Source organism: Sturnus vulgaris, chromosome 29, assembly GCF_052056855.1.
Source record: "Sturnus vulgaris isolate bStuVul1 chromosome 29, bStuVul1.hap1, whole genome shotgun sequence".
In the NCBI taxonomy this organism is placed as follows: domain Eukaryota; kingdom Metazoa; phylum Chordata; class Aves; order Passeriformes; family Sturnidae; genus Sturnus; species Sturnus vulgaris.
The window spans coordinates 2,966,192-2,992,660 of record NC_142271.1 but is presented as its reverse complement, the minus strand read 5'-3'; the positions used below and the strand labels follow the sequence as shown (position 1 = coordinate 2,992,660).

Below are 26,469 nucleotides of genomic sequence, written 5' to 3'. Positions count from 1 at the left end.
GCTTGCAAGGCTTCAGGAGCACTAGGGCTGAGATACACCCTGGCAGGCTGTTACTCACCCCGTGCTGCCCTAACTACGCTTTCTTACTTATTTTCCTTTTCTTTTTACTTTTGGAGCAGCCCGAGGAGAAGCCAGGCGCTCGCTGAGGGGAAGGCGGGACCGGGCCCCGCCGCCCTCAGCGCGGCTCTCGCGAGACGGCGCCGCGCGGGCTCCATATTGGGGCATCTGCGCCCCGCGCCCGCAGCTCTCGCGAGCCCTGAGGAGCCGCCGGGCTGCGCCGCCCGCGGGGAGCGCGCTCCGCGCTCGGGCTGTGCGGGGACAGCGGGGCCGGTGCCCGCGGCCGGCGCTGCCTGGGCTGTGCGGGGTGTACGAGGTGTACGGGGCCAGGTCTCGGTCGCGCCGCCCGGTCTGTGCCGCGAGGGGCGGAGGCTGCGGTGTCGCCTGCGCCGCCCCACCTGCGGCGGGAGCGTGTCCCCGCCCCGCACGCCCGCGCCCCCGCCTCGCTGGCCGCAGGATCACCGGCCGCGCCTCACGGGGTCATCCCGCCCCTCGTGGCACAGCCCGGGGAGGGAGAGAGGGAGAGAAGGCGGTGACACGGCCGCGCTCGGCCTCGCCCCCCGTGCCTGTGGGAGGGGGGCAGCGGCGGCGCGGGGCGGGGCGTGAGGGGCCGGCGGCGGCAGCGGGGGCGTCGCTGCTGCGGGGCTGCCCCCGCCCGGGAGCGCTGAGGGGAGGGAGCAAAAGAAGGAAGGAAGGAAGGAAGAAGTCGCTGCTGCTGCTGGTGCTGCTGCTGCAGGAGGAGGAGAAGAAGAAGGAGGTAGTGGCGGCGGCGGTGCTGTTGCAGCCGCGGGCAGAGCCTCCCCCTCCCGCCGGGCCGGGCGGGGCGGGCTCCGCAACCGAGATGTCTCAGGAGCGGCCCAAGTTCTACCGGCAGGAGCTGAACAAGACGGTGTGGGAGGTGCCCGAGCGCTACCAGAACCTCTCCCCGGTCGGCTCCGGGGCCTATGGCTCCGTCTGGTGAGTGCAGGGAGGGGACGGGGCTGTGCGGGGGAGGTCGCGTTAGGTCGCTGCCCCGCCCCGCGGCCCCCTCTGCCCTGCAGGGATCCGTGCGGGGTGGGCAGCGCGGCCAGCGGGGCTTGTCTGATCCCCCGGGGGTCCCTGTCCCCCCAGAGGTCCCTGTCCCCCAGCTCTTCACCAGCGTCCTGCAAGAGACATTTTCCCTCCCGGCTTCACGCGCAGCGCTGCCGGGAAGCCGCAGTCTCGTCTTTGGAATGCGTCGGGGATTGCACCACATGGCAGGTGGCTCTGAAACATTTTTGCAGGGGAAGATAATAATGTGTCGTTCCCGGCCCCCCCCCCGCCCCGAATGATCTCATGTGGATGTATTTCAGTGCGATTTCTTGCAGTCTGTAGGTGGGGAGTGCAGAAGGATGGAGCCTGGTAAAGCCCCCCTTAGCTGGCTTTGCAGAGCTGAGGGCTTGGCAGCTCTTGTCCCAGTTTCTTTCTGGACCTGAAGGATAGATTATATTTAAAGCAATTGTATTTTAACCTGGCGTTTGTTGATAGGAAAGAAGCAGGGAGGGCTGGTTTTGTATCCCTGAGTTGTTATAGTGGATTTTACAAGCACCAGTATTTTCTTGGCAATAATAAATGAACACAGGAATACTCGTTTTATTGCTCTAGAATTACTGCAGCATGTGCTCCCTGGGAGAGTAAAGTCCTGGTATAAGACCTGCAGAAATACAGGGAGCTTGAAGAGTTTAGTTTTTAATGCTTACCTAGTAGGAACAAACCAGGCTACTTGTGTGAGATACAATTCATCCTTAATTTGTAGCTTCTCTGCCGAAGTGCGGTGGATCATTAAACATAAATAGAGCTGCATACTTTGCTTAAGCTTAAAGACAAGGCAGTGCTTGAATCAGTTTGACTCTAGACTTTGGCACTCATTTAGTAAAGTGTTCACAGATTACTGCCTCCTTTGATTAAGTAACATCTTCCACATGATCGTTCTAGTTTTTATTCTGTGTTCTTTGGTTCTGTCAAAGTGTGAGCAGAATTTTGAAGTATGGGTGCACAATTACAAAGCTGCTTTGCTGTTGTGTTCAAGTAGGCATGTATATGCTTTTATTAACGTGGTATGCAAATTTACGTTATGGATATCAATTTTATAATAAGGAGGGACACATGCTGCATTCTGCTAGCAAAGAAAATAAGTTGCTTTGCGTGTGCTACAGTTTTAATTAAATACTCAGCTGTTCTTAACCTGTTATAAAATTGTTGGTAAGTTGAGCTTAAATAACATGCATTTTTTTAAATGCTGTGATTGAAGTGTGCAGAGGCTTGCATTTAAAACGAAACATAAAACTAAACCAGGCTGATCATTTTTGTAGCAAGAATAACCAGTATACTTGCTGAGGTGTGGTTGTTTGTTTTTTTTTTTTTAATATAATTATAGAATGATTTTTATTGGAAGGGAATAGACAGGTTTCTTTTGGTGAATGAAGGACCCTGTTGACACAGCTGATAAATACCCCTGTAAGTGTCACAGAGTTATGCAACTCCTGAAATGTAATGGGAAATTAATTTGCTCGGTGCCTTGTCCTTTGTATTTTAAAGCTGATCCTATATCATAAACCCCACTCCTGTTTTCTTTTCCCCCTCCCTACAATTTCCACTGTACATATAATACTTGCAAAGTTTGTTTTCAGCCAGTAACTAAAGACTTTGCATCATGAATTTCCTGTTTTGCTGTGTCAAAACTTTGGAAGATTGTGCAACTTTGTTCACACCAAGTGAAACAGTTTTGTATTGGAAGCAATTTCAGACATGTGGCACAGAGTCGTTTTACAGCCCGTGTTAATGACTTCCTCTATGTTCTTCTAAAAATAGTTTTCAGAAGAGATACAGTGATATGGAAAGTATGTCAGAATTGAAAAATTCAAACAAACAATAAAAACCTTTGCATATTTATGGAAGTTTATTAAGCTACAAGTGGTAGCTTAATAGGGTATTCCCTGCAAGGACTTGTTCTGCTTTCTGTCCCTTTAGAAATTTATTTTTTTCTCTCTAGTAAAGAGCTTCCTTGTTTCATTTGGAGTTTGGTGTATCCCTGTTGGGATAGTACATAGTAATGTTTTAACAATCCTTAAAATGGTAAATATATTTTGCTATATGTTCACTGCATTATTATATTAAAATATAATCAAATGCTCTGTTGTTTAAGTTGTCAAAATGAGGCATTTGAAAATGAAGAATCTCCAGAAAGTGGAGGGGAAAATGAATAAAAAATAAAGCATTAAGCTGCCAGATGAGTCACTTAGACTATGGAGCTTTTGTGGGCTGCTTTGAATGTGCTGTGAGTGTGGCTTGGAGCTCCCTGAGACACAAACCTGACTTGTGGAGTCAGTGCATGGAGGGAGAGGCATTTTCTGCAGGCAGCCTGAGACACCTGCCTGAAGTGAGAGGAAATACTGCAGTGTTGGAAGAATGAGGTTCAAATGGCCAGCTCAGGTATTCTCCAGGATCTATTTTTTAAAAACTTCAAGTGTTGGAGATACAAAGAGGGATTCAGTTCCAAAACATTGAGAAAAATCTACACATATCCTCAGATTGATTCTTCCTAAGTCACGTAACAATTGTCACGGCATCTGTTGTATGAAATGCTGTTTCATTCATTCTTGCAACATTTTGTGTATTTATATAACATGGTCTTTTGCATGCTCTTGTAACCAGGCCTCCATTGGAAAAAAAAAAGGGTTCCTTATATATCCATTTTGTAATATTTCACGTAAGGAGGAGAGGGGCCTAGACAATACAACATGTTGCAGTGGGAAGTTGCTGGACAGAGATGGGATTGATTGGTGACTCACATTCAGTTGGAGGATTGCTTCATTTCTTGCGTGTGCTGGAGGGAAGTCTCAACTCCTGGCATCAGTTCAGCCAGCTCTGAGCAAAGCAAAATGGTGTTTTCACAATTTCTGCCATCAATTTCTAAAAGGCTGTGAAGCACATGTGGTATACTCTTAGTTTACTTAATCGTTATATTTTTGCAGCTGTTCTTTGTTTATTGATGCCTTTGTAAAATAAGGAACTTGGTTTAATTGCTTTGCAAGATATCTGCATTGCCTTAATTTGGAAAGGATTGAACAGCCAAGACTTATTCTTCCTCAAAATCTTGCATAAGATTTTTTTTTTTTATGTAGACTGTCAGGTGATGCAGCCTTTCAAAACCTGTGATTTCTTCCCATTTCAACCCACAGTTGTACTGAGGCTGAATTTCTTGAATACTGAGAATTCCCGGAGAAACATTATAGATTTAAAAAATTTTAACACATTAGGCTGCAGAAGAAATGAAATAACCCCAAATATCACCTTTGTAGAAACAGTTCCTCCGTGGATTTTTTTTTTTTAAATCACTTCTCAAAGTGTGCAAGTGCCTCCAAATCCGTGTGTGCTTGGAGGGACAGGTGCCTGCTCCTCCAGTGAGGTGTGGCAGATCTGAGAGGAGTGATAGGAATAGAGCTGTAAAAGTGAGTGGGATGAAGCAGCCACACAGGAAGGATTGGCAGAAGATGTGTGAGGAAGGGGGAGTTGAGTAGGAGAAGGGCAGGCACAGAAAAGCTGTGAGCAGAGCTCTGAAAGTGCTGGCAGGGACTTGGGACTGTGGGGGAACTTGGTATATTAAGAAGGGAAATTAGTGAGAGCACATCTGTCCTGTAGGGAGATTTTTATTGCAGCTTTCTTAGAAGCAGAAGCTAATCTAGCACAGGAGAATGATATATTTGATTTTATCATGTGTTGGGAGGGTGATGACTGAAGTGCAGGTACAGAAGTGACTGCAGTCAATAACAAACTGTCAGGTACTAACTGTGTTTTTCTGCCTGGTTAGGAGTGCATAAATTAACTTCAGAGGTAGCACTAAGGAGATTCAGTTAGCTTGGGATTTGCAGAGGCACTCACAATGAGCAGCATATATTTAGCAAAATACCCTTTACACAAAAATCAACGTTCTGATCACCTAATATTTAAATAAATTGTGCTCATAAGTAACTTCATGCATACTTCAGTTCTTCAGACTGCTTCAAATGTTACTGTTAGTGGAGAGGTTCTCTAAAATAATTGTTTTCTTCTACCTCCTGTGTTCTGGATTCAATTCAGGTTACATCAGAATTGTAATTTTAGCTCGCTTAGGGTGAGGTGGATGCAGTTCATTTGCCATAGCACACTACTATGTAAGAGGTTAAAAAAAAGTGTGATGAATTCTAAATTTGTGCTGATCTTGTTTTAAAAGGGATTTAAGACTGGATCATGCAATTTTTTCCTAATTGGGCTTCTTTAGCTGAAATATGATCGGTGTAATGCAGCTGTTTTAAGTCTGTGATGAAAGGCAGCTTAGTGTTCTTTAAAATGTTCTCCAGCTGACAGCTGTTCTGGAGCTCTGCAGGAACCATTAGCCAGTTATCTGTATTGGCAGAAAATTACTCAGCATGATTTTATCTGTGGGGAAATAGTCTTTAGACCTCAAATATGACCAAACTTTGTGTTCTGACTTTAAGTCTAGATTGTGAATGTGCAGTTATACAGAATTTTCTTTCCTGGGCTTGTGCATGTTGCTGTTTAGCCAGTACTGCTGACTGCAATTCCCTTGGAGGTTGTACAGCTGCTACAACAGCACAGTGACTTGATATGGCCCCAAAAATGTACTTTAAAAGCAAAAAGTGAAATTCAATTTCATCTGAATCCTGCAATAACTTAACTTATGTCTGGTGCCTCTGAAATCTCAAAATCTTGGAAACCAAAAGAGAAATTTGACTGTGGAGCTGTGGAGGTCTGAGATGCAGGGGGCTCCCTTTCTTTGCAGGATTAAAGAGTTACTGGTATTTGTTGCATTTTGTACCTGAAATGTTTGGAAACTGGTGAAGATCCATGACTAATTTCTGTTGTGCTAATGTGCTGAATGATGATGACTACTCTTATTTTTGCTCTAAGTCCTAGCAAACACCTTATGTATTAGTAAAATGGTGGCATGTAATTTCAGGCTGAACTAAGGATATTTGTGTATTGCAAGATGGTGAATTTTACCTGAGGCCGAAAAAAACCTTCAATTCTAAATTTAATAAAGTGTTGCCGCTTAAATATTGATTTTTTTTTTTTCTAGTGATGTGTGAAAACTTGAGAATTTGAAATCAACATTAAAAAATGAGTGCTTGATGGCTTCTTTTGTCTGCCAGGCTGAGGCATGCAGGGTAACTTGCATGTGGAAGTAGTTGCTAATAGGTGATTTTTTGATGTAGCTTGAGTAATTCAGCTCTGGCAGGTTGCTGCTCCTGTGACCTGGTGCACTCCTGTGTGTTTTCCAGAGGGCTCTTTCCACTCTGTGAGTGCCCTTTATAGAAAGGGGGGAGATGCTCTTCTTCCACTGTGCACAGAGGGATTTTCCATCCCTGCCAGGGCCTGGGGGAAGGGTCACTGCTCATAGAAAGGTGCTGGTGTTGTGTTTTCTAGTTCTCATAAACTTCACTTACCAAATTTCCTTGGAAACTGAACAAATTTGAGATAGAGTGTTTTTGCAGGTTAATTCTTGATGGTTGCTTTAAAAGTAAATGAGAGCTGCATTTATTTCAAATAGCTCCTTTGCTGGGGTGGGCGTTGTGGTTTGCATATGCAATTGTGGATTTATTCCAGGACTGCTCTTGGGATTGGTTTTGAGCTTTGTTAGTTAAGCTTTATATTTCACACTTTATAAATATGTAGCATTCCTTTTTGCTTGATGTTTATCAAGGACTGGTGCATACTAACTTTTAAATGGAATCAGGAGTTCACCTGAATCATAAATACAGCAGGAAAACCAACCAGTCTTGTCCTTGTGTGTCTCTTTACATTCCATACTTTCCCCATATTTGTTGTCTTGAGTTGGGTGTTGATTTCACATCCTCTCTTTCTCCTCTTGCTTCCTTTTGGACAGACCAGAGCTTTATAAGTTTCATAAGAAATGAAAATAAAAGTTTACTGTACTAGATATATATCTGTGTGTATGTATGTGTGTATGTATCTATTTAGTTACTGAATGGGATTGAATAACTCCTCATGGACTCTTAAGAAAAAATCCTATTTGTATGTATGAGGTTTCTGCTAAACAGACAAGTTTTGGTACTGTACAGTTATGTATCATTTATTCACATGCACTTTTGTGTAACAGAACTTGGTGATTGGATGGAATTTACCAAAGAAATTTAATTTCAGCTTCACTTATGATTAACAACAGTCATAATTGATTTTATTAGGCACAAGTCCTGGATTTTTGTATGGATTTAAACCATGAAAATAGTATTTTGAGCATAGCATTTTGTGATCAAGTGTGGTGTTTTAAAGTATGTTTAGGAATAGTGGTAGTATTTACAAGTACTCTTCTCTCCAGAGTTTTAGTGCATAATTATGTTTAAGAGCACTTCAGACAGCAAAATCATAAACATTTCTCTTTTTTTCTACAAGATTTCTCTTTACTGTGTGGACAAGACTCATCTTTTAAACATTTTCTGCAGAAACCAGGAGTTGTGTAGATATGAGGGGATTTTGGGTGGCATGCAGGTTATGGACCAGGATACCCAGGAATCGTTTCCATTGGAGAATGGTGTTGCCTGTAACTCAGTGTCCAGATAACCGTGCAGAAGAAGTGTGGATTTAAAGGCATTCATAACAAATCATTTTGCTGATTTGGCTGCTGTGTGTTGCAGTTCTGCCTTTGACACAAAGACTGGTCTGCGTGTGGCAGTGAAGAAGCTGTCCCGGCCCTTCCAGTCCATCATCCACGCCAAGAGGACGTACCGGGAACTGCGGCTGCTCAAGCACATGAAACACGAAAATGTGAGTGCAGGAGAGGCTGTGAAACGCTTTCCTGAGCTCGGACTGAGCACCCATCAGGATTGCTCTTAAATACCTTGGTGCACGTAGCTTTTTCCTAATGCTGAATGCAAAGCTTGCAGTAGTCCAAGGTATTAGAGCTTATCTCTAATATAATGCAGTAAACAAAACTGCTTCATCTCTCCTGATGTAGAATATCATGCAGTAAACAAAACCAACCCCCAAAAACCCCACAATAACCAATTTTGTATTTAAAAAATCTTAATATTTTCTAGAATAATCTCAAAATTGCTATTTATTAAGTTCATAAGGATTTGGGACACAGGTGGTGTCACATTCTCCTGGTTACTTGTAGTAAACTGCAGTTTTTGTTATGTTAAGCATTTATTTAAAAAAAGAAAATCCCAACGTTTGTTTTTAGCTTTATTAATTTTTTTTTTGGCTTGCCTATGTCAGAAAGTTATGAAGCAGACATTCATTAGATTCCTGTGGGTAAAATAGGGAGGAAAAAAAGGGTGATGATGAAGGGGTGGAAATCAGATGGCTGTTCATACGAGCCATCCACTTAAATCATCAACAAAGAAACAAACCAGAATGTAAATGTTATATTGAACTATTTTTTGATAAAGCTTCCAGTTGGTATAGAACACAATTGCCTGACCAGTTTCCTCTGTGTGTGACATTAACATGCCAACATATTTATACTGCATGGTGTTTGGAGCAAATTCTGTGTGCAGTGAAGGAAAATTTCTCATAACCAGCTCTTGGTAGAGCTGTCAGAACATCAAGAAGAAAGGAAGGCTCTTGATTTCTTTTGTCCCAGCAAACTCTGGCTTGCCAGAAGGGAAATACTCTTTGGACATGGGCTGAGCAAAGCCAGGAGGGTTACCTGGCACAAAAAGCCAAGCAAGCCTAGTCTGATTGTAAGGATTTCCTTGGCTGGTCTGTTCAGAACTTGTGCTGTGGCAGGAGTGGCTGTGTGCTGTGTTTCTGACCACTGCAGTCAGCAGCTGGTATCCCATAAATCATCTTGATGCTTTTAGTGTGCCTCACATCCCTGCAACTTGTGATGCACGTGTGTATTACTGTCAGTAATTGTTCCTGTGTGATAGCATTGTCTCAGCACCAGAGGTAACTTCTGATCCTGCCTAATATCCATAGAAATATCAAATGCTGTGGTTTGGAAGGGTCCTTAAGATCATCCAGTTCTACCTCTGCCATGGGACACCTTCCACTGTCCCAGGCTGCTCCCAGTCCCATCCAACCTGGCCTGGGACACTTCCAGGGATGAGGCAGCCACAGCTTCTCTGGGAATCCATTCCAGGGCCTCCCCACCCTCCCAGGGGACAATTTCTTCCTAATATCTGATGTAAATCTACCCCTTTTCAGTGGAAAGCCATTGCCCTTTGTATCATGACATGCCCTTGTAAAAAAAACCCAGTAGTACTCAGGAATTTCTTTCTGGACCTTTACTCATACCTGAGATATTATTCAAACAGGAAAGCTTTGATTTATCTATTGACACACCAAAAAAGAACCCCAAGTTAATAAGATTAAGCAATAAAAATTGTCTGAGATTGATTAATATTTTTAATTGGCATTGCAAAGAGCCTATGTATCTTTAAGAGTAAGGAATAAAAGGAAGTTAAGTCATTTTTTACAGATATATATATATATATATTATCAGTTCATCATACCCTCATTTATCTGTGGGAAGTATATCTAGGTTGTGATTTTAAAATCCTGCAGATGCAGAGATGATCAGAGCTGCTTCAGGCAGGCATATTAGTGCTATTGTCTTTACTATTCAGATCTCAATTTTGAAAAAAAACATTTTTATGTGGCACAGAACACATCAGCAAATGTGAAAGGTGTGGTGGTTTGAGTGGCTTGGACATAAGGGTTTTTTATATCCTGTATCTAGTTGGTGATGATTTGAGGAAGTAAATGGAGCTGCAGAGCTCTCACGTGTGTCTGCCTCAGGTTTTCAAGTTCCAGGAGCTTTGTTAGCTTGCATAAAGCACAATGCTGAACAGATGGAAATGAAACATCTACTGGAATAAATACTTCAGTGCCACAAAGGATCTTAGTAACTGTATCATAGTGTGCTATAAATGTATTTCACAGCTTTCCTCTTCACTGTTTTCTTTTTAGGTGATTGGCTTGTTGGATGTGTTCACCCCTGCCAAATCACTAGAAGAATTCAATGATGTGTAGGTAACTTCTCTGAACATTGCAACAAAATGTCTTTTGTATCTCCTTATCCCTCCCAGGTTATGACAGAAATATGTCTCTTTAATTTATTTGCTATCCCTCACAAATAATCCTGAAATCCAGCACAAAGTTGTAGTAAATCCTAAGCTATTGGACTTGTCAGAATTGTTCCCTTGCTGTGGTTTACTGTCCTGTTGGAATCACTGTACTAATTTGCTGCATTATTTAAAGTGTCACGATCTGTGTTTCATTGAACAACGTGCTTTGGGACAGTCAGCTCTGCTACTGGAGATTTATGGGGAATTTTTATCCTAATCCTATTCAAGAGATTGCTTCATAGCCCACGTGTTTGCTTTTGTTCACAGGTACTTGGTGACACATCTCATGGGAGCAGACCTGAACAACATTGTGAAATGCCAGAAGCTCACTGATGACCACGTGCAGTTTCTCATTTACCAGATCCTTCGGGGCCTGAAGGTGAGTGCCCCTGTCCTCCCTGGGTGGGGACAGCTCACCATGGGGCTGGAAGTTCCTGCTGAATGCTGAATCCTCAGAGATTCAAAGAGTGCATAGAGAGGCTTCTAGAACTTCCCTAAAGTATTGTAGAATAATGTTTTATTATTGAGCTTTCACTTCTGCCCCTCTGGAGCTCTGCATCAGTCAGGTTACCTATAATTTTTATGTGTTCCTATGGGCAGAGTCTGGAAAATGATGAACTGTGATGCCCTCTGGTCTGCTCTGGCTGTGAATTTTCCATTTCTTCAGGTTTTTGTTTACTTGTGTTGTTCCACTGGGGTGGCAGCACCCCTGGGTGTTCCTAAGGAGAGGCAAACTGGAACACCCACCTGGTGGAACCCACAGACACAGCTGGTTCCTTCTGCAGCCAGACTGCAGCATCTGAATTGTGTGGGCTGGGCTAGGGCAGTATTTTCTAGGGAAGAGATGAGGAGGTGGCTGCTTGGACTGTTACATAAATTTTGTCATCTTATTTTACAGTACATCCATTCAGCTGACATAATACACAGGGTGAGTATTCATTCTAAGATTGTTTCCTGTAGTGAAACAATATCTTTTAAAAATGAAGCACAGACTTCTACAATGTAGCACCAAGAGAAACAAGAGAAAATTTTCTGAGAATTATTTTGGTTAAGTAGTAAAAAGATTGAACAGGGGGAATGGTTGTCAAGATCCATAATTCTCCTTTGTGAATTAGCTTTTCTCTTAAATACAAATATGCAGAAGCAGTGTTGTATTTTCAGTTATATGTGACACATCTGAGAACCACAGGAGAGATTTCTGACTGATAAAATAATTTATCCAAAATTAGTGTTTGCACTCAGAATCTGTATTTTCATCATCTGCATTTAAAATTTTATCTATTTCTGACTTGTGAAACAACACATATTCCACTGTTAATGCTAATGTTTAATTTTTTAGGATTTAAAACCTAGTAACCTAGCTGTTAATGAAGACTGTGAGCTAAAGGTAATGTAATAAAAAAACCTGATTTGTTTGACAGATTTGAGTGAATGTCCCTTGCAACTTAAGTGTCAAAACAATTCCTTTTGAAAATACTTTGATAGAAAAATCATAATGTGCTTCCCAGTTGTAGAGTTGTAAGGATGTGGGTTTTGTGTGCTTTTAGTGAATCATCATGAAAGTGCAGAGTTAACAGCTTTAGTTTGTGTTTACTTATTTTGGAGACAAGATACCCAGCCATAATTCTGATTGTCAAGTCCTACACTGTTGTAGCCTAGTGTCTTTTCACAGGTTGTGAAATTTGGTTTCATAATCTGTTTTTTACATCTCTCCCACCTCTGCTGTCCCCAGCTGAGTGATTTGCTTGCCTGGTTGTTTGTGCTGGGCAGTTTGAGTGTTGCCCTGCAGTGGTTGGTGTTGTGTGTTTGCAGATCCTGGATTTCGGGCTGGCCCGGCACACGGATGATGAGATGACCGGGTACGTGGCCACCCGGTGGTACAGGGCTCCTGAGATCATGCTCAACTGGATGCACTACAACCAGACAGGTAATGCCTTTAGCCAGCACAAGAATTCTCTGTTTTGTCAAGTTTCTGAATTATGATGGAGAAGAAAAAGAGATTTTCCTTGCACGTGCTTCCCCTTCACCTGATTGCATAAGTTGGCACTCTTGGTAATTATCCTTCAGAGCTGGTATTTGAACCACAGCCTGTCAGATGGAAGTTAGGAATCATTGTGATAGTATTTACCAGGCTTCTTTAAATTTGAACCTTTGAAACTGCAATCAGCAAAATATTGTCAGCACTTATCCCTTGTTTTTCCTAGCAGAGTGGTTTTTAAATTAAGTGTCTGGAATGTGTCTGGTTGAGGAGAATGTCTGGAGCTATAGTGTGAAGAAATGATAAAAAGTGGATAAATCTCTCATCCTTTCCTCTCCTGTTAGCCATTTATTCACAGATTTATCATCCTCACAGTTTCCAGTATCTTCTCTCCAGCAATACTTGCAGATCAGGCTCAGAGAAGAAAATCAAAATCTGAGAATAGTTCTTGTACAGGAGAGCACCAAAGAAAATGATGTGCTTCCCCAATTTCACATATCAGTCCCTCATGGGCTTTTTTCCCCTCTTGTCACATGTGAGGGCATACATGCAGTAGTTGGTGGTTGGTTGGGTAGCATTTAGGTAAAGCCACATGCAAATCCATTCCTCAGAGTCTCTTGGACAGGTTTATTCCTCTTTGATGGTTTAGATTCCTCCCCAGCTCTTTGGTGTTCAGATCCATGTTCTAGTCTGGAAGGAAGAGTTGCCTGATCTTGATTTCTGGTTTTTGTAACAGAAATTTATAAGTTTTAGGTGACACAGAACAGTATCAGTTGGCTTGCAGTGTATTTCAGATTGCTGCAGTGCCATGAGTCTGATTAAGGATGGAGCTGTTTGCACTGGTTGGATGGGATGGTTCTGCTCAGACTGTATTTTTATGCATCATGGTTTGTTTTCTGTTTTATTTTGTTCAGTTGATATTTGGTCAGTGGGATGCATCATGGCTGAACTGTTGACTGGAAGAACATTGTTCCCTGGCACAGACCGTATCCTTTAGAAGTAATTTCTTTTTTGAAATTAGATCTTCATTTTCACATCATTGACAAGAAAATGAAGTCTGGGTTTAGTTATGGACTTTTGTTTGTTTGCTTTTAAATTAATGGTTTCTTTTAATCACAGTACAAGGAGGTGAGTTCTTGATTTTGCTGCACATCTGTTCCTCTTTATTGTCTATTGTCATCACTAGATGTACATGCTGTTTGTTTCTGTTACTTTCCTTTAAGTTTATTTAAATTTATTAGTTGAGTTTTTAGCTAACACTTCCACGGATGCCTGCCAAGAATCCTCTCATGCTTCAGGTTTCTTGCAAATGTGATTCCCTTCTGGCCTCTCTTCTTTTTATCCTGGAGGTATCCTGGCTGTGAAAGCAGTGGTTTTGCAGATTCTTCAGTGCCAAGGTTCTCATTAAAATTGCTCTGAAATGTTTAGGTTCCATTTCCATGCTTGGCTGTAAATAGACTGTGAACTTCTTTCACAGTGTGCTTGTACTGATGTGAAAAATCAACCTTTAATAAGATCTTTTCAAAATTTTTTTTGTTGCCTCATCAAAGTGGACTGGGTAGGACACTTTGGCAAATTTGAGAGGATTTTGTGAGATTTGGTCATATTTTCCCCAGGAAATTGGAAGTGAGACTTGATGCAAATTGTTGCACTTAAGATTTTTGTTCAGCCACACAAGATTGGGCTGTAATTTAGTACTGGCAAGATTTTTCATTGCCTAGAAATTGGGCTTTAATTTGCCAGAGAGAATTACATTGCCCACCTTTTACCCAAGTTTATTATTTCAACTACAATTTGTTCATTGTAATAACTTTTGTTAATTTGTTAGTATTTATGTTAGCACTTGATGAAAAGAAAGCTGGTGTTGGAATTGCTGCCTTCTGTTTAATTAACCTTCAGAACACATCTGGGTTCCAGAACTCCCTCCTGAGGAGAAGCTTTCATTCCAGCTTTCAGTGTCACCTCCCTTTTCAGTGTGCTTTAACTTTATCCTCTCTTCTTTTTCTGCTTGACTCCATCTCATAATTTCTCTCTAAATTTTTTAGATTTGTTGTACTGTGCTGTGTAGTCATCTCTGCTGTATTTTTCTGTTGTCAGAGACAGAAACTGAATTAAACAAAAGCTGGTATATTTTTATCTGTTGATTCAGCATGTGTAGGTTGGTTTGAAAAGATTTTTTTTCTTTCTTTTAAGAAAAACTGAGATACCAAGAATTGTTCATTCAAAGCAAAAGCCTTTAAACTGTTGCTATTGTTTGGCCCTAGCAACAGTGACACTTCAGATTTTAAAGAACTTGATGCTTTCAACTAAAATATTTGTAATAGGATTTGCAATGTGTGAGAAATACTGCATGACTTTGATTTATTTTGTGGTTTTTATGAATTGAACAACATGGTGATTCTTTAAATCTGAGAAGTTTTTTCTCCAAGTCTGTTCTTAGCTGTAAGTTAAAGCCACTGGTATCTGCAATGCAAAATGAAGTTTTACTTCTAGGATCTAATTTGTTTGCTTTATCATAATAAGGTACTTGACTAATTTATGTCTCTCAGCAGATGCTTGTGATAATTTACTTTAAATGCTCAATTTCTTTTGCAAATGGCAGTAATGCTTTTTAATTAAATGCTCTTTCTGTTCTGAGTTGCTTAGATTTAAGAAAAACAGACCCAATCCTTTCCTATCTTCGACAAAACTTTGTAGTACTGTAATTCTTCCAGTCCTTCTGTGTGGTTCCTCACTTTGGTTGTGCTTTTTGAACGTGAGGTTAAAACTAAGAGGGGAGCAGGGTTGGTTCTGAGTGGATTGGAAAGGCCCCAGGCTGGCAGCTTTCACTCCAGTTTTGCTCACATGTAAAGACAGCAAGCAGAATTAAGATAAGAGTTCAAGTTTCTTTCTGTCTTGGAAGGCTCCTTGAAATCTTCATATGTGCATTATTTTAGGAGAGAGTTGAAGGGGTTTTCCAGGTTTAGATCTTGTTGGGTAGTTCTGGGCTCAATAATTTCATTGTACCCCCAGATTTGCAGAGGCCCTTGTTCCTCCTGTAGTGTCACTGTACAATTGCTGACTTACTGACTTTGGAATTAATATTAGCATGAATAATTCAAGGTGTATTTGCCTTGTGTCCAGTAGCCAAGATGTGGTGTATCCAAATCCACTGCAGTTCTAGAAAATTCCCTGTGCAGTTGGAGGCAATGTGACTTTGTGCTCCTGTTGGACAACTGAAAATTTGAAGTAGTTCTTGCTTTTTGGTCTCAAGATGTAAATTTTCTCAACTGTGTAGCCTTACATTTCCAAAATTGGAGTGACAGGATATGTAATGGCTTCTCAGGATGATCACCCCCCTGTTCAGAGGGTTCTTGTTTGAGGTGCTGCTCCCTTTCACCAAGGATTTGGCAGAAATGCTGTGATGATATTTACAGTCCATCACTTATTTCTTTGTACAGCCTGGGGATGCACCTGTTCAGTGCAGGTAAGCTGTGAGTTCATTTCATCAGGTAAGTAATAAAATTGGACTCTGAAATGATGATCTTCAATGCTGCCTGTGGTGATTATGCTCTGATAAATGAATGTTGAATTTAAATTCTGTATCTATAGAGATTCTAAACACAGCTGTCATTGACTTAAAGCAAGAATTGAGATACTCTTAGAAAGAAGCCCTGTGGTTAATTTGGGCTTAGCTCTGCAGGATTGCTGAAATACTTCTAATTTACAACTGAATGTAAGATAATTGAATTATTCCTATTGTAATCTGTGGGTAGGAGCATTTGGATGAAAGATGCATTTCTAATACTGGTAAAATCTCTGCCAGGAGGTGGAGAAGGGGATCAAGATTGTGGGAGACCAAAAAAGGAGGTGATGAAATCAGAGTCCTTCAGGCATTGGACTCTGAGCCTTGTGGGATCTTCCAACTCAACATGTTCTGTGCATGGGAGGCTCAGCTGAGGCTTTCTTGTTGGTATTGTTGTATCTGTCACATATATTAAATTTTTACAGCTCTTGTAATGTGAATGATTCATACAAGTAAGTAGGAAAGTTGACTTTGAATATTTGACTTACATAAAATCATATAAAGTAAAAATAAGAATTTCTAGATTTTTCTTGTACTAGTTTAGCTTTTTCTGTATATTTTAAGTTGACTGTGTTCCCTTAAACTCTGAAGAGTGTTTTTATTGCTATTTTTATTCACTATTATGAAACTTCCATGCTAACTAACCAGTCTGAAATGACATATTCTTCTGATACACCTTATTCTTGCTTGTGGTGGCAGCTAAAACAACTTGGAACTTTGCTTTGCCTGGATAAGCTCTTGCAATCTTGTGAGATTTGCTGCTGGTGGTGATTGCAGATTATTTTCTCAATTTTAGAATCCCTCATCAGTCCTTGGGAGTATCTTAAAGATGGCACTTGGGGTTTGCATGCTGTGTTTCCTTCTCCATGCACATGTGGTGTTTTTCTTCTGCTTTGTATTTACTAAATCTCTTTCCTGTCTTTAATTGCTTGTGGCTCATTTCTCTGGGATGTGATGGGCCCTGTAGTTAAAGAATGCTCAGTTCAGCAGGTTACAGATGGCAGTTTAAAACCAGAAACAGGGTTGGGTTTTGGCAGTGCCAGTTCCATATTTGTGTTTTTTCTTCTTTATTTAAGAGGTATCTTCCACTAGCAAACAGGGCAGGAACATTGTTGGCACACCAGTGCACAGGATCTTAAATAACTTTATATAACTTTAAATAACTTTAGTATTTAAACTGAGCTGTGGCATGCTAGCACTCTAAAATTTGCATTTCAACTGCTGCTTGCACAAGAATAAATGAAAGAAGTAAGGACTGTTTTAAATAGCTCTGAAGAAAATTAATTTAAATGAGCCAGTTGTGGTTAGTAGAGTGTCCTTTGCTAATTCTCCTACAGCAGTGGATATTCTGATCTCATTTTAAGCACTGACTGTTCAATTAGCAATTCAGCTGTGCTAAATCCAACTAGATATTGGGTTTACTCTTAGATTTTGAATGTTTAGAGTAGCTAGAAGTTTGCCAAGTAACTTTATAAGTGAAAAATTAATTCAGCTGTTCTGACAATGCTAATTCCAGGTCTCTTAATTAATTTGATAGATAAAACTTTGGTCTAAAGTTGATCTCAAAAGATAAAGGTTTTTAGCAAAGCATTGGTGATTTCCTTCATACAGAGTTTGCTAGTATTACAGGAACTCTTGAGTTGTTTTCTAGGGTTTTTTTGAACAGGTTGACAGTTTTTGGAGTTCTTGTAGTACTCAAAAGACATTCTAAGAAGGAACTGCAGCTGTATCTTCAGCTATCAGGAAGGCATTGATCCCAGAAAACAAGATTGTCTAAAAAAAAAAAAAATTGTGTAACTACGTTGGTATCATTTTAAAGGCAAATATGAACATTACAGACAGTCTGAAATCCCTGTGGAGGATAATTCAGGGAAGAAGGGAGATTATGCATTGATGGTTTGAAAAGGGATGCTTTGTGTCTCCTTAGTGTCTTGAGATTTAGACATAAAAGTGTCTTAGATGGATTTTCCCCCCTCAGTTGTGTGTTTTGTCACCTAGGCCTTGTTAGAGGTGACAGCTCAGGCTGGCAGTGCCCTGGGGGAGCTCTGCTCCTGCTCAGACATTTCCATCTGCACTGTTCCACCCTGAGAGCTTTCCACAGTCCTGTGTTAAACCTGAGCCCCTGCTCTGTTTCTCCCTGCTGCTCCAGCAGGTCTGCAGGGCAGAAGGGATGTTCAGGTGCTCTCATCCCCCTGCCCAGGAGGTGTCCAGGAGGTGCCAGGGCAGGCCCCTGTGCCAGCTCAGCTGCCCTGGCCGTGGTGAAGTGATGCTGCAGGGTCCAATCATTTCCTCCCCTTCTGAGCTTTAGAAGTGGCTGAGTGAGCTTGGAAGGTGTTCACAAAAAGCCTTGACTTTCTTATAATGAGTGCCTACCCTTTCCAGCCTCCTGCTTTACTTCAGCTGTCACTAATGCAACCTAATCCTGCTAACTGCAGCTTGGTGTGGGGCCTGAGGGGGTGAAGGGAGCATGGAAATTCAGCCTTTGCCAGTGGGGCAAATGATTGCTGCTCCAAAATAGTTCAGGATGCAGTGCCCGATTCAATGCATGTGGGGTAGACAAGATGTTCAATCTGACTGATACAGAGGGAGCTCAGTTATATTCAGTTGTAAACGAGAGGAATGAATATGGTTTGCCTAAAATAGCTTTTCAGTCAAGGCCATGGCAGGAATTAATTTTCAGCATTAATAGGGTGATGTGTTGCACTTTTCATTTTGATTTCTCCCAGCATTTTCCTTTATGGTCCATCATTAGATATTGATCAGTTGAAGCTCATTTTGAGACTCGTTGGAACCCCAGGGCCTGAGCTTTTGAAGAAAATCTCCTCAGAGTCTGTGAGTTTACACTTTGATTGTAATATCTGCCCTTTCAGAAGTCCCAAGTTTGTGTGTTGTTCTCCTGTAGTCTATCTGTAGAATGTGTTGGGATTTATTTTCTGTTATTTTTCTTTCTTTGTAATTCTTTGCTCTTGGATGGCTTTAAGTTCTTATGCTTTGTGTATTTGATCTTTATTCCTCTTACCTCTGCCTATGGTATGATTTCATCCTTTCATATTCTCATTTTACTGCTTCGTGACATTTCTCTCAGTTTGTGGGTTTTTGCTTTGTGATCTATTGTATGATCAGGTTTTACTGGGGAAGTATTTTTCACAGCTAAGAGCTTGAGGCTTGTCTCAGTTGTTATTTCTCCAGATTGCATACCCAGGGATCTTTCTAAATAGGAGCAGGTGTGTTATCCTCTAAACACACACAGTCCCTTCTGTAGTGTGATTAATTTCTGAAATACTGCTGCCATATCTTTGTTTTTGTAGCAGAAAATGCCTTTTAGGTGCCTTTCTGTAGCAGCTGTTCCAGGGCACACAGCAGAGTCTGCTCTGCACTTGTGCAATGTGGGATGTTGCTGTATGGGTCCCCTTTACCAAGGGAGCAGCAAAAAGTCTTCCTGCAGTCCCTGTTTGGGACGGTGACCTCTATTTTCAGCCACTTGAATTGTGAATTTGTGCAAAGACAGTGTAAAATGGCCTTTAATTCTACCTGTTCCTGAAGGTGAAGAAATCAGAGGCAGGGATTAGCAGGTGAATGCACAGGGAGCACTGAGGTCACTGCTGTCTGTGAGGTGCAGCAGACGATCAGAGCTGTGCAAAGTGCTGAGAAGATTATGTTGTGCTGCAATTTAATGTTCTTGTAACAGTGACTGTAAATACAAATGTGAGATTAGCCTTGAATCACACCTGCTGAAGGCATGTGCAGTGCAAATTGGGATAAATGGGTCAACCTGATAAATTGGATATCCCAACAATGTAAAAAGCCCTGGGATGTTCCACCTTTGGAGAGATTAGAGCTGAATAACCCAGATTGATTTGGTTGCCCTGTGAACTGACCTTAAGGCTACTCTGGTGTTTGAAGTACAGGGGGATTAGCAAGAGACATAAGATGGAAGGTTGACTAAATTAAGCAGAAGATTAATTTGTGTGTGTAAGTTGAAGTGGTTCTTTTTTTAAACATCATTGCACAATAAAAATAATTGCTCTTATCCAGGTTTGAAACAAGTCTGTTTAAAAAAAAAAAAGCAGTAAAATACCGTTTCTACTTTTTTTTTTCCACTGTATGGGAAAAGCAAAACTCTTTTTAGTGTTTGATGGTTTTGCGTGTGTCACTATAACAAACTCTGGTTTTCTGCTGCATTACTTTACTTACTCTCACTTTCCTTGTTCACTGATACCTGCTAACTCTGTTTTATGCAGTGCTAATGTTTTGCTAATCTTGCATTTAATGCTTTCTGTCACCCAGCCCAGTCAAAGGGCACTCAAAGCCTTTCAGAAGGTGTCAGCTGTGAGCCAGTTTCACTTTGCACCACAAGAAACTTTAGCACTTTCTATGCAGCAAGAAAAAAAAAAAAAAAGCTGGTAACCAGTACAGAGGGTACAGTTTTGGTTTCTATTTTCATTTTTTTTCATTTTCCTGAAGCTGTCTATAGCTGCACAGCACAGGGAAAATGTTGTGGAGTAGCCTCAGCCAAAGGAAATGTCTCCTCTGTTGGCTTAAAACTGCTGGGAAATGTGAACACAACCTTGTTGGAGTGTAATGCTACTTCCATTGGACAGAAATACTTTCTGTACTGGCAGTTACCAACTGAGCAGTGATTCTCCATTGCTTTAAGTGTTCACTCGTGTAATTGCTGAACATTTCACAGGTAGTTGAAAAAATTAGTGGACCCTGCCTGTATGGCTTTTGCCTTGTGGTTTGCAGAAGAGATGCTTTTGTATGCGACTGTTTTCTGTTTGAAATGGTTTTTGCACTGATTTTAACAAAGCCCTTGACGAGGCACTTAAGATATTAACCAGCTTCAGCAGATCATGCGTCTGACGGGAACGCCCCCTGCATATCTCATTAACAGGATGCCCAGCCACGAGGTGAGATCTGAGCACAGCAAGGGGGTCTGCAGGGCAGGGCTTCACTCAGAGTGTTCACCACCTCTGGGAATTAAATGCTTGCATGTGGCATGGGGTGGGCAACTAACTACCTGCTCTTCTGCAAGATTTTTGTGCTAAATGAAGGTGTGAGATTTGGACAGTGCGTGCTCAAGCACAGACGTGTGAGTCGGGAGAGCCTGGCTGAGAGCTGGTTTGGCTTTGTGTGCTGTGTTGTGCAGCTCAGCAAGGGACAGCAGGGCAGGCTGCACCCAGCCTTGCAGGGACACCAGGGAGTCAGCTCTTCCTGCACCTCTCTGCTTTCCAGTCTTTACCACAATTCATGTCAGCTCTTCCTCTGTCTCGAGTGCCTTAGTTGGGGCAGGGTAATGCTGATGTGCTTACTAAGTGTCAGAGTAAGCAAGGAGACAGACCATAATAACCAGTGCTTAGGATGGTTGAAAACTACTTGCTCTTGCTGGCTGGATATTGGCTGATACTTCAACAGAGCTTTTATTTCCACAGGCGAGAAACTACATCCAGTCTTTGTCTTACATGCCGAAAATGAACTTTGAAAATGTGTTTATTGGTGCCAATCCCCTGGGTAAGATCTGTTTATTAAATTTTCCTGAAAACGAAGCTAGCATGTCCTGGGACACAGAGATTCCCAAAGCTTTGTTCTGCCTGCAGGAGTAATGCAGAACAGGGTTATGTTTGTGAAGGATTTGTGGGCCAGGAGTGTAAGAGGAAGAAAATGCTGGATGGGTCCTGAGAAACTACAGATTCCTTATCTATGTTGGGCTTTTAGAAGCTTTACATTTCAGGGTAGAGTCACACAGCTCATGTGAGAAATGCTCTCTGTGTGGTGCTCCTGCAGCCGTGGATCTGCTGGAGAAGATGCTGGTGCTGGACACAGACAAACGCATCACGGCCGCCGAGGCGCTGGCCCACGCCTACTTCGCCCAGTACCACGACCCCGATGATGAGCCCGTGGCTGACCCCTATGACCAGTCCTTTGAAAGCAGAGAACTCGAGATTGAAGAATGGAAAAGTGAGTCTGGGGGAGGGCAGTGACACAGTCAGCTTCTCTTGTGGTTGTAGAATCATGGAATGTCGTGAGTTGGAAAGACCCACGGGGATCGTGGAGTTCAGCTCCTGGTCCTGCACGGCCACAAAATCCCACCCTGGGCATCCCTGGAGCAGTGTCCAAACTCTCCTGGAGCTCTGGCAGCCTCGGGGCTGTGCCCATTCCCTGGGGAGCCTGGGCAGTGCCCAGCACCCTCTGGGGGAAGAACCTTCCCTGAAATCCAACCCTCCTGACCCAGCTCCAGCCACTCTCTTGGATCCTGTCACTGCTCACAGAGAGCAGAGATTGGAGCTGCCCCTCTCAGACCTTGATGAGTCTCCTCTCCACCCCATGAGCTGAGGTTCAACTAAGCCATGGTTAGAGGCACAGAAAAAAACAATAAAAATGTGGTCATCCTGTTGATCCTGTTACACTGAGTGAATCTACCACACACTGTGTGCATATTTAGCATAGTCTCTGGTAACTAATTACTACTAGGAGCAAACAAACATCTTTTTTTTTTTTTTCAAACTTACATCTCCTCAATGCTCTGGAAGTATCTTCTATTGGGTATGTTGGTCTCTGAGAGTGGTGTAACCATTCTTTTCTTCTTGGTCTTAATTAAACAATACTTTTTGTTAAAACACTGTTAGAACATTTGAGATTGTTGCAGGTTTTCTTGCATGAAGGTGTGTCTGGTAGTGCTGTCATAGTCCTGCTGCTAAGTTTCTGTCCCACTTCTCCCCCAGGCCTGACTTATGATGAAGTAATCAGCTTTGTGCCACCCCCGCTTGACCAAGAGGAGATGGAGTCCTGAGAAACTGCTCTCTTCTGTTTGTCCCACTCACTGTGAAGGGAAGGCCTTTTCATAGGGACTCTCCAATTATCGTTCAAGTGCCTCATCACAACAATATTCTCCTTAGTGGAGGGGTTTTGTGTGTGTTGAACTGGGGAGGGAGGGGGGAGGGAAGGAAGCTGAGTCTATGTAAACATGCTGCATGCTCTTGTATTCTGTGTACAGCCTGGGGCAAGCCTCTGGAGACCTGTTCTGACTGCACTTAGTTCTTCCAGAGTAACAGTGCACCACCAGTCTGCACTGCTGGGGTGAGGTGGGGAAGGTGACAGGTAAAGGTTTGGTTGCAATCATTGCCATTTATCAATTCTCCTACAACTGAGTAACCTCAAAAAGAATGCAAGTTGGTTTATAGGCTTAGGGAGTCCTCTGTTTTCTTCAGGACTGAAGGTGGGGTTGAGGGATGTTCAATGTCCTTGTTCAATGCCAGGTGTCTGATTCACATCCAGATCTTCTGGTACAGCAGAGTGTCAAGGCCTTCCAGTGTCTGATTGGAACACGAAAAGATGTTGTTTGAAACTGTAAATATGTTTGTGCCTTAAATGAATGGGAGAGAGGGGAAATGAAGATTGGGGTGGAAATCTGACCCACTGTTCTTGAGGGTGAAGGCTCCCAGGTAGCCAGGCATGAACTCAATGTAATTGGGAAGTAACTTTGAGGCAACAACTTCAACCCCTGGATTGGGTATTCCTGTGTTTTTCCCTTTCCTCCTCCTCCTCTTATTCTGAGGCTTCTCAGCATTATCTCCCACGAGCCAGAGGTTGGGGAAGATCCTTGCTAGCCACACGTTTGTGTATTCTGTTCCCTACAAGGTGGTGTGTTTTTGCATGTTGTAGCTGTATGTGCATGTAGAGCTGCTTGATTTTTGTCCTTATTTTTTGGGGATGGCACTGGGGGCAGTTCAATCATCAGTGAAGTGTTTACTGAGTACCTCAGGCAGTGCCATAAAATCACAGCACCCTTCCTCCTGTGCTGCAGCTCCTTGTGAAATACCTGCCATCCTAGAGGCTTCAACGAGGGAAGGATGTCATGTCCAACAACAGAGAAACATGCACCTTTTTCTTTGTTCTGACCTCCTCCCTGCAGAGGAGGAGAGCTTGGGCTGAAAGATTTCTTGGGAGATCAAGTGTAAAAAATATTCTTTAAAGAAATGACTGTAGTATCTTGTGCCAGATCTTAAGTTATTTCCTGAAAAGATTTGTTTTCTAAGTATTGGAACCCAAAGCAAAGAAATAAGCATGCATAAACACACAATCACCCTTTCACTGTCTGTATCTTTAAATACAAATATTTATATACATAAAACTAACATTTACTAGAAGGTTTTTTTATCCTCTCACATAAGAGCTTCTTGGCTATTTCTTAGCAGGTTGATCTCTGCCTGAGGAAACATGAGAAGGGAGTATGTTTGAATACAAACATGGTTCAAATATTCTGTATTTTCTAGGACTCTGCATGAGCCAAGTGCCCAGAGTTAGAGACTGGCAGGAGGGAGGTTTCTCAGCATGTTTGTGTGCTCCATCTCTAGCTGGGGAGCTCAGGAGCCCAATTTTAGGGCTTCTGGAGGAAACATTTTTAGACTTTAATTTGTTGCAGGCATCCTGTGTGGGCAATGTCCCCGTGTATGTGAGCAGAAAGGCTTTTGCAGTATTTTGTATTCTTGTTACCTGTGGGGCAGAGAGTGTTTTTGTAGTGTTTTTGCCCCATGTTTGAAGAGGCAGCACAAAGGGATGGGACGTGGATGACAAAGCCATTGATTCTTCCCAGGCTATTTCCCAGCGATCTCTTCAGGCCAAATGTTCAATAAAGGTCTGGGCTGAGGTGAAGAGAGCAGCTCTGTTGTGCTCTAGGATAAAACTCTCCACAGCCCATCAAAATCAAGACAAAAAAAACCCTCCCTTTTCTGCTGGGCCAGCAGTCTGGGTATTCAAATGAAAATGTAGATATCCTATGTAAACCTACAGCAAGATTATTTTTATCAGCCATTTTATGTGTAGATGCTACAGTGTGATTTCATGCGGAAATATTGCTACAGATTTTTAAAAACTCTCGGTGTTGTGTGTGTGTGTGTGTCTGTGTGTGTGAGTGGGAATGGTTCATTGCAGTCTGTCCTCTGAGGGAGCCCCTGGGACACGAACTCCCTGCTGCCAGTGCCCTGCTGTGCTCAGCTGCAGCTGGGCAGGACGCTGCACCCAAAAGCAGAGATCTGCTATTTTGTTTCTATCCATGGATTTTGCTGTAATTGGTTATGCCAGATAAGATGTCACAATACCACTGGTTAAAAATAAAATCTATTTTTCAGATTTACTGCACTGCTGGTACTTGAAAACCTCTTGCACTGAAGCGTTGAGTTTTAGCATGGTGTGAATTTCTCTGCTGTGCTGGGGGGGATCCTGGGTGTGATGGCTGGGAGGAGACCAGGCCATGCCTTGGCTGCTGCCTGTGCTGCCATGGGGCTTCTTGTCTGTGTCCCCACTGAATTCTCTGCTACAAAAATAACCTGAGTTAGTACTGGACACAGAACTACCCCCCTCCCTCTCAAGCTTTTATTTTCTGTTTAGTGCAGGGCAGCACTAATTGAACACTAACAGAGCAGAGTCCTGCTGCTTCCCTGGACCTGGGACCCTCCCCCAGTAGGACTGGACTGTGTTTATTTGCTATTTAAAAGTGATTCCTTTTTTCCTCTTCAGCTGCCATCTAGTTGTTGGTGGAATGATCACCACAGTGGAGCTTTTCCAGCTTCTCTTGTGTATCAGTGTCACTCCCTCAGGAGAACTCGGGTTGACCAGAGCTGTTCTTCACTCACAACCCACAATCACTGAAGTTCTAGGCCCTGATGAACCAAGGGAGGTGGTGCTGATCCCAACCAGGCAGCTGCTCCCCATTCCCACAGCAACTGATCTGAGGAAAGAAACAGAACAGTGTTGGGGGTGTTCTCTCGGCTCCATGAGCCTTCCTGTTAACTTTTGCTGTTTGCTAGCTTGAGGAGAGGGGGGGAAAAAGCCTAAACAGGACCAGTCCTGTTGTTTTCTGGGAGAAAAAAACACAATCCCAAATACCCAAGACTTAAAATTCCAGAATGTGCTGTTACAATATATCCTCATCAGCAAAAAAATTCTAAAATCAGTGAGAACTGAACTGGGGGAAAAAATAAACTACATCTATAAAATCAAATTACTTAACTCATGAAGTTAACACGGAGCACTCACCATGCAACACTTGCAAATGTTCTCCAGCTGTGTTCCAGTCGCTGATGGGGCCATCACAGGTGGGAACAACATGCTGGGAGTTTGGGTAGGCCCATGATGAAATGTTTATTACTAGAAGTGAAGCATGGTCAAAATTGTAACCCTGATTGTCAGCCCCAGCTGCACTGTAGAGAGTACCCGGAGAAGGATTTTCAGGTCATCCCACCACTTTTTTTTGTGGACTTAGCAGAGTTGGGCTCATAGTTAGACTTGATCTTGAAGGTCTTTTCCAACCTAAAGGTCTCCATGATTCTGAAGTTTCCTGTTTGATTTGGTCACTGAAGTTAACTCATCTCAGTACAGCCCAGACACGCCCCAGCTATTCAGGACTCCCTAATTGGGCTCTGATTGCCCTCGTTTGCACCAGCGGCTGAGCCAGGGCTGGGTTCATCAAATGAGGAGTTGTTACATGTTTGCTTTAGGATCAGGAGCTTCTGCTGTGACACTTTTTGCTCACAGGTGTATTTATAGACCCAGCCACGCCGTGGATTATTTCCGGGCTGTGCTGCTGCTGCAGCCGGGGCTGATGGACAGACCCTGCCATGGTGCCCTGTCCCTGTCTGTGTTTATGAGCACCAGGCTCTCCTGGGGCTGCTCGAGGAGCACAAGGGCCAGAGCACAGTGAATCTTCCCTGCCCCCTGATTGTGCGTTTCCTGTGGGGACACCTTTGCAGGTGACCTGC

General features: G+C 42.7%; 1 protein-coding gene across 2 annotated transcripts; it reads left to right on the top strand.

Moving 5' to 3' along the window:
• Positions 1-608: 608 nt before the first annotated feature.
• MAPK14 (mitogen-activated protein kinase 14) lies at positions 609-24,841 on the top strand. 2 transcript variants are annotated; one of them, XM_014872770.2, is made up of 12 exons: positions 609-1,014; positions 7,731-7,860; positions 10,012-10,070; positions 10,437-10,548; positions 11,068-11,097; positions 11,509-11,556; positions 11,982-12,096; positions 13,062-13,133; positions 20,543-20,622; positions 21,145-21,223; positions 21,497-21,670; positions 22,435-24,841. In XM_014872770.2, the coding sequence occupies exons 1-12, from the start codon at positions 899-901 to the stop codon at positions 22,500-22,502; spliced, it is 1,083 nt and encodes a 360-aa protein (XP_014728256.1). In that variant the 5' UTR covers positions 609-898; the 3' UTR covers positions 22,503-24,841. The 2 variants fall into 2 exon arrangements, with proteins under 2 accessions (XP_014728256.1, XP_014728255.1); XM_014872769.2 differs by lacking the exon at positions 20,543-20,622 and adding an exon at positions 18,465-18,544.
• The last annotated feature ends 1,628 nt before the right edge of the window (positions 24,842-26,469 follow it).